This window comes from Cyanistes caeruleus, chromosome 1 (assembly GCF_971803275.1).
Source record: "Cyanistes caeruleus chromosome 1, bCyaCae1.hap1.1, whole genome shotgun sequence".
NCBI lineage: Eukaryota > Metazoa > Chordata > Aves > Passeriformes > Paridae > Cyanistes > Cyanistes caeruleus.
This window is the reverse complement of record NC_141701.1, coordinates 28820962-28828674: the sequence shown is the minus strand read 5'-3', so window position 1 is coordinate 28828674 and position 7713 is coordinate 28820962. Positions and strand designations below refer to the sequence as shown.

The following is a 7713-nucleotide window of genomic DNA, read 5'->3' as shown; positions in this document are numbered from 1 at the left end:
GACGCTGCCTTGGCTTCCTTCACTGAGAGCACCAGGACACGAGGGGCACGTGGGGACAGGACAGGACCACTGCACTGCAGAGCGGTCAGGGCACACTGCAGTGGGACATCAGCAACACAGGAGCACTGCCTCCCCACAAAACCCAGCTCCAGCTGTTGTCCCAATGTTATTCTCCTGCTGTCACCATACGGAACACAAATCTGTAACAAACATCTCATCCAGCTGCCTGACCAATCCAGGGCTGACCAAAAGTTACAGCGTGTTGTTAAGCCATTGTCCAAATGCCTCCTAAACACTGAGAGGCCCGGGGCTTCCTCTCTAGGAAGCCTGTTTCAGTGTGTGACCACTCTCTCACTAAAGAAGTTCTTCCTAATGACAAACCTGAACCTCCCCTGACACAGCTTTGAACCATTCCCACACATCCTAGCCCTGGATACCAGGGAGAAGAGATCAGCACCTTCCTCTCCACTGAGGGGAGTCTCAGGAGTGAAATTTTTGTGGTCTTTGGTTTATGTGGTGGCTGTGGGAAATAAGAAGGTCTTCAGTCACATATTTTGGTGGCATATGCAAAATGTTCTTAAACCCCTCAATCATAACATCAGTGGGGGAAGCTGAACAGAGCTTCCCTTGCTGAACAGGTCTAACAACAGTGCAGTGCAGGGAGCAAAAGTCTGGAGTGATTGAAAAGATGAACAAGGCAGAGATGTCTTTGTCCCCCACAGCTGGAAGCAGATGCTGTACCTGTAATAAGTAAGTAAATGTCAGTCTTTGAAGATGTTGTCCAGACAAAACTCTTCGAAAGCAGAGATGCATAATATCACATTTTGTATAAAGAATAGTTAGCTCTTTTTTCCCATCTCTTGAAATTAGAAAACTACTTCTAAATGAAACTATTGATTACTACTCAAGAAATAATATGAAAATATTCTTCCCTTGCTCATCAAGCATTCTTTGTTCTTTTATTTGTCTTATCCACATAAAGGCACTTTAACAAGACAAGGCTGGTGCCTTTGGGAAATAAAAGATGATTGGGATGTTGTAAAATCAGGCCCAAAGAAATGCAAGAAAAGCAAATTAGTCAGAATAGAACAGCCACACTGCAGTACCAGTAACCTTAAGAACAAAAGTAACAGAGAATTATTTATTCAGACAAAACCCCAGTCTTAAGCAGTCTCAAACAATGTTGACACTGCCACCATCTATCTCTTTGTCACTAAGAAAAATCAGTACTTTCATTTAAAGGACTTGCAGCTTAGAAAGAATAAGAGCCAAGAATTATATCTCAGTAGAAATAATTGTGGAAACCAATCTTTTCTTGAAGTTTAAAGAGGAAAAAAGTATCAAGGATTGCGAGCACATATGATAAGAGAGAGCCTTGATTCCCTTGTTTTGTTTATAGCTGATGTAAAACAGGATTTAAAACATTGAAATTGGAGATTGTGAAGAAGCACAAGAGATAAAGGTAAAACTTGATAGAAATAAAACTAAAATAGAACTAAAATAGAACTAAAAATTCAGAGACTATTTAGAAATAAAGATACTGTTTAAAGAAATGCAGAAAGTAAGTTTATGTGAACTTCTTTAAAGGAAATATGATCCAGGCATATTCAAGGCCAAAAAAAGTCTAAATAGAGTCCCAGGGGAGCAATGAAGAAAACAGAAATAGAAGGGGAGAACAGAGGTCAAAGAGGGACTTGCTGTGAGGACAACCAAGGATGTCTTAGCATTGACTCTGTGAAACTGAAGGATCAACTCTGAACATGGGGCCAGCAGCCTCTCTTTTCCCAATATCTACATTGGAAGGTGCAAATAGCTTCTTGTTCCCTCAGCTGAACATCATACATGACCAGACTGGGACAGCTGGGCTGAGGAAATGAGTCCAGACTGCACTGCACACATGGGGCTTGACTGGCCAGGACACAAAAGTCCTTCAAGTTCTTCCCAGTGGAAATAAATAGTTAAAAGAAAAAGAGAAAAACAACCGATAAGTCAATGCTCAGAATAAGCCTTTCCTCATCTTTCTGCTGAACCGCCAAAACTCTGGGTGTGAGTTGCCTTTCCCTTTTGTCATCCAAGAAACCTGTAAGGAGCAGTGAGTGAATGTGGTGAGGGACAGAGTTCTCCTCCTCCCAGCATTCAAGGTGCCTGCTGTGGTAAGTGTGCTGCCCATGGGTTTCTAGAGGTTTAGTAAGATCCTTCTTTGGCAGAAAGGAATGCTCTGGGGTGGTTACTGACCTTTGGACAATAGTTCAGCATGACAGAAAAGAGAGGGAGACCTGTGCTGCTCTGCAGGTTAGGACAAGACACCAATTTGACTTTAGCCCTTAGGAATGTGTGTTCCCACCTCCATCTAGGTCTGAGAGCACACACCTTTTCTTGACAGCGAGGAAATTCCATAAAAATCTGTTTATTCAAGCAGTTACTAGACTGCTGCCATTCTCAGACAATAAATTTTGTCCTTTTCCAGAGAATAAATTCCAAACATGTTCATATTCTAAGAAAAGCATCACTAATACTTCCTTATGGTGCTGTCCCTGTTCAGGTTTATAGACAGAATGTCACTTTATTGAAATTTCCAAAAATTGAAGTTTTATGCATTCACAGATTTCAAAGTCGTTCACCATGTAACAAACTAAATGGTGATGTTTTTAAAAGACATTGCCCTTTGCTGAAATATTAGGCTGTGCATGTTACAGTTGTAACTGCTGGTTGCATTCAGAATGTAAGATTTCTGGAAAATAAAATCTGCTTTGTGAATATCAGAATATTGGAAATTTTCCTCTGACAGAGTATTTCTAAATGTGTAGGTGATAGAATACTCTGGGCTGATATTTAATGTCTATATGTAGTTTATTTAAATCAATGTTTCTGCTCCTTACAGCCATCACTCTCGTGTAGATTTTCTACCACTAAAATGTAGTTGTATCGTAACTCTCATAAATAATTTTGGTTTTGTTAAGTGCTGGGTAGATTTAGTACTGTATGTATGGAGTACGCTGAAGCATTCTTCCATCCCATATGCAACTGCTGTTCTTTAAATTGGTGAGATTTCTTTAGCAATGAAGCCAAGGCTAAAACACAGGGAGTGTTTGTTCATGGTTATTTCAACATTTTCTGCAGAATTTACTGATTGTCTTTGGCATCACCTTTAAATGACTCCTCAGCTCATGTACAATGTAAAAGTCCTTCCAAAGGTAGTAAAGGAGGTTGTATCACTAGCAAACGTGTACAGGCTATTAGTAAACATGAGTATTTTTAAGCTATGATTCTTAATTCAAGGCTTTAAGCCTATCTAGGACAAAATGAGATGTTCAAGACAGGCAGATTGACGAAATAATCACAGCTGAAAGCTCTAACTGCTATAATTTCACACTTGAGGTAGAAAAGGACAAGATCAAAGTGCTTCAAATGGTCCCTAGTTTGAAAATCATCTGGATTTGTGCACAGAGGTGCCTGGTACCCTGCTCATGTTTTGAAGCCAAAACTGGACATCCACAGATCATGCTCCTCCCTGCCCCAGGAACAGCCAGCTCTGCTTGAAGCTGAGAAGAGCAGCCCTATTATTCCCCTGGCTGTGCACAGCCTCCTTGTGGGGGCAGCCCGCACGCAGATGATGTTTCTGTGTTCAGGGGTCATTCTGCTCCTGTGACACAAGTGCCACTCCCTGGGCCGGCTCCAATGCTCTTTCAGCAGGGAGATGGTGGCATGGCTGAGTGTGGCACTGGCTCCCACAAGTGCTTTCCTGCACAGCACCCCTTCCCACACTGCACAGCCCCCAAGCCCCTTCCTGACAAACTCCAGCATAAGCACACATTGTAGAAAGCAGAACCTTTTATTGAATAGGCACAATGAATTAGGCTAAATGCGTGTAACTGCTTTGGGATATATCTGAAAAAAAGTACAGTTCTCTTTAAAACAGATTTGTGGGGCTTTTCTCCTTTGGTTAAGTTGTTTTACTCCAGCTTTAAGCATTAGTCCTGTGTGAAGTTGGTTTCTTCATGCTTTTTCATAAACTCTTTTGCAGGAAACATTATTCATGGTGCATTCCTGGAAGGAAAAGATAATTCAATAAGCTTTTAACTCTTACTAAATGTTTGTTAGTCAGAAGGTAGAGAGTTACTTATCCATTGGGAGCCAGTTTAAGAAAAATTTGCATTTATCCATCTCTAAAGGCAATTGCTAAAAGAGTTGAAAGTTTTGAGAGCTTCAGCAACGGAAGACTGAGAAACAAGCACAGGAGTGAAAGAATTTTCAAGAACTGCTCTACTGACCCCCAGGAGATTATTAATCTTTCCTTAAAAATCTCTAAAGAAGGCTCCTTGTACTTCTGTGGAGGCTGACTGGACCCTGGAATTGGGCATTGACCTTTTTTCCCTTCACCTTTTGCAGCTGTGGCTTGTCCTCTTCACACATATGAACACAACACATGCACACACAGAGAGCCTTCAGACTTGCAGCTGCTAGTGTCAGCCTCTGCAAGTGAAGCTCTGTTCTCATCTATTTTTCAGTTAGATCAAACTCTGTTTTGCTCAATCTTTCTTAATGTTATTATTAAAAACTATTTCTATATCCTCTCCTCTGGTCTCTACCCAAATAAATTTAAATATTGGATTTATGGACACATTATTTTTCCCCAGGGGAGGGCAGAACTCTTTAGGAATTTTGTGTATGTGTATTCTTTTGCAGCATGTAGGAATCTCAGCTGCCTCTTATGAATGTAAGTCCTGTCCCAGATTCTTCAAAGTGTGTTTTCCACAGCTGTAGAGCAGAGCTGGGAAGTCCCAGACTGTAGGTGGGCCTTACTGGCACCAAGTCAAGCACAATAGTCCCTGACCAGATAAAACCAAGCAGCAGAGCTTGGACACGTTTCCTTGCTCTAACATCATATTATTAACACAGTTGCTGGTGATGCATAGCAGGCTTCCCACAGATGATTAAGCCTCTGCTGAAGATGAACAGGAGTATTCTGCATCAGCCTAGAGTGGACACATTTCATGTGGGCTTTGTTAATGCTTCCTCTATACTGTCCAGGACTTAAGAGATTCTGATATATGTAAGTTTTCCTTATAGGGTTTTCTCTTCCTACACTTCCCCAACCATGTCTTGCTATGGAGAACAGGCACCTCCCATACCATTCCATAAGTTTAACAACTTTTCAGTTTTAACCTACACTCTAGAGTCAATCAGAGAGACTTCTCACTGAGTGCACAGAGCCCTTTTAGATGTCTTCTCTTCCTGTGTTCGAATCCAAAGTCATTCATCAGCTAAACATGAATTCTGCACACTGAATTCAGTGATTAAGTAACAAAAATTGACTTACCACCACCAGGTTCCCATCCACCACTTTTCTCTTTATGATAGTCTCTTTTCCATCCCACTTCTGCACCTGGCTCAGCACACCATTGTCTAGGGTTATGACATTCTACCAAAATAAAAAAACAAAGTGTGTCTGTTTCATCAGGGTGCTCTGGTCTCAAGAGAAGACTCTCCAGGTCCAAACAGCTCTAAGCACAAAGCACCCATAACATTCTTACCTGTGGAGGCAGCATTTCTGCTCTGGATGTCAAAATCACAGCTCTGCCCTGCTGCTCCCACATCCCTTTTGAGAGATGCGTTTGCAAAATGCCATATTGGAACTCACCTTTGTTTTTCTGTCATCTGCTGTGGTCTCATCAAACTCTTCACCCAGCTTGAAAGAGACCTCTGTATTTTTGAAGGTGCTTTCTGTTTTGATGGTTATCACATCACCGTTGACGCTGATAGTTACATTAGGCTTTGCCACACCAGCCATCTTCCTGGTAGCAAACCCCACACCTGTAAATAAGGTAGGGCACTATGAAATTTTTGTCTTTCCTCAACCTTTTTGTCTTATACACTGGAAAAAAAAAATAAAATACAACCCTCAGTACTTTTTCCCCTATTGCTTTCTGAGTGTTAATAATTCTATATTACAGGGCTTCTTTTGTAAAATCTCACTTAGTACTGCTATAGATCAAGCTGGGTGGGTTGATGTAATGATGTAATGAAATTCTCTATAAATAGTAAAAGCAGTATTTTGAAGACTGAGATTATGTGAATGTCAGATATTTGCACATAGACTTGCTCAGAATAACTTTTGTAACTTGTACTCTAACTTGTATACTAATTATATCTAAATGTAAATAAGCAGGAATATTTGACAGTTTCTGAGCCACAAAAGCAACAAAACAAACAAATAAACAAGGGGAAAAAAAAGCAAGCTTTTTATATTTACAAGTGGGTAGGTTGAATATAAGGAAATGATTAAGAAATAGTTGGCAATGGTTATGTCCTGAGTAAAATCTGGACTAAAGATTAAGAGTGCAAGAGTCACTCATTGAAAGCTGTCAGGATAAGTCACAGTAAGTATTTTACCTCTAAACTGCAAATAACCCCCCCCAGCTTTTTAGCACGTACTAATTGAATCAGTGCAAGTTACCTCCTGCTTCCTCCACACTAACAGAATGTTGAAACCTTTAAAATCCCAATTTTAATTCTAAGCAAGAAGTCTACACCTTTAGAGAAAAGTGTTAGACATCAAATCTTGCAATGAATCCATGCAATAATAATGAATTAATAATTCTTTGTTAATATTCACTGGAGGCAGCTAAAGAGTTTCATTCAATATAATAGCCAAGGCAATTAACTGGTGTCCTAATCCAGTAGCATTTTAAAATTGTTTAGATGTGTTGCTCATAGACATAAGGAAACTTGCTGCTTTCTAGCATCACACCTAGATGCATGTCCAAGGATAAAAGCTAATTCACACTAAATTTTACTTCCATTTATAACACTACTAATAAGGCATGCAGAGACCTGGCTTACCTGAAATTATTCCCATCAATCAAAGTTTTTCTGCTTTATAGGAATTCAACACCATTTATTGACACAGATGAATTCTCCAGTTTAAGACTATCTGATCAAAATAATTGATTAAAACCCCCTTGATAAACAGCAAAACCAGAAAAAGCAAGTAAAGAGTAAAGTTCAAAACTGGCATTCCTTCCCTGTTCCAGATACAAGAAGTTGAAATAACAATTCTCACCCAGTTCTTTCATATAGTCCTCAAAGTTTTCACTAGAAAGGAGCTTCCAGGTTCCCACAAAGTGGTCGCACATTTTGTCAGGCTAGAAAGTTGTCTTCCACAGGTTCCAAAGGAAATGCAGGACAGGAGAGTATAATGAGCTCCAGGGGAAGAGTACTTATCTTTAAAAAGGAGCTGTGGCCACATGATGCTCTGGGATGACCAATGAAGAGGGAGTCCCAGTGCCCAGTGTTTTTCTTCCTCCCCTACCCCTCCTCTGCCAGTGGGTCATAGTGCTATTATTCATATGCCCTTACTAGCACAAAGATCACTGTCTTGTTTTTATTTAATTATTTTTGACATTCAAGAACACTCTACCTTAAAGGCAAATAATTAAATCAAATTACCTTTCAGAATAAAAAGGTAATTAATGTTCTCTCCCCTACTCTTTCATTTCAGTCTACTGTATCAAATGGACACAGCTCACTTCCTAGACTTTCAGATCCAAACGGCTCATCGGGATCATTTAGCCTGTTTTCAGCCTCCCTGCAATCAGAAATTTCCTCTAGAGAAATACAGAACTACTGGAAGATGTGGGTTTCGAGCACAAAGAGAGAATGCTGGGGTTATAGAAGGCTAAGACAACAGAATTGCGTCCTTGATTGGGATCT

The 7713-nt window shown here is 40.2% G+C and overlaps 1 protein-coding gene across 1 annotated transcript; it reads right to left on the bottom strand.

The window, feature by feature from the left end:
- Positions 1 to 3813: 3813 nt before the first annotated feature.
- On the bottom strand, positions 3814 to 7237 carry LOC111924609 (fatty acid-binding protein, adipocyte). The gene is made up of 4 exons (XM_023920839.2): positions 7064 to 7237; positions 5642 to 5814; positions 5321 to 5422; positions 3814 to 4047 (listed from the first exon to the last, which is right to left on the bottom strand). The coding sequence occupies exons 1-4, from the start codon at positions 7134 to 7136 to the stop codon at positions 3997 to 3999; spliced, it is 399 nt and encodes a 132-aa protein (XP_023776607.1). The 5' UTR covers positions 7137 to 7237; the 3' UTR covers positions 3814 to 3996.
- Between the last annotated feature and the right edge of the window lie 476 nt (positions 7238 to 7713).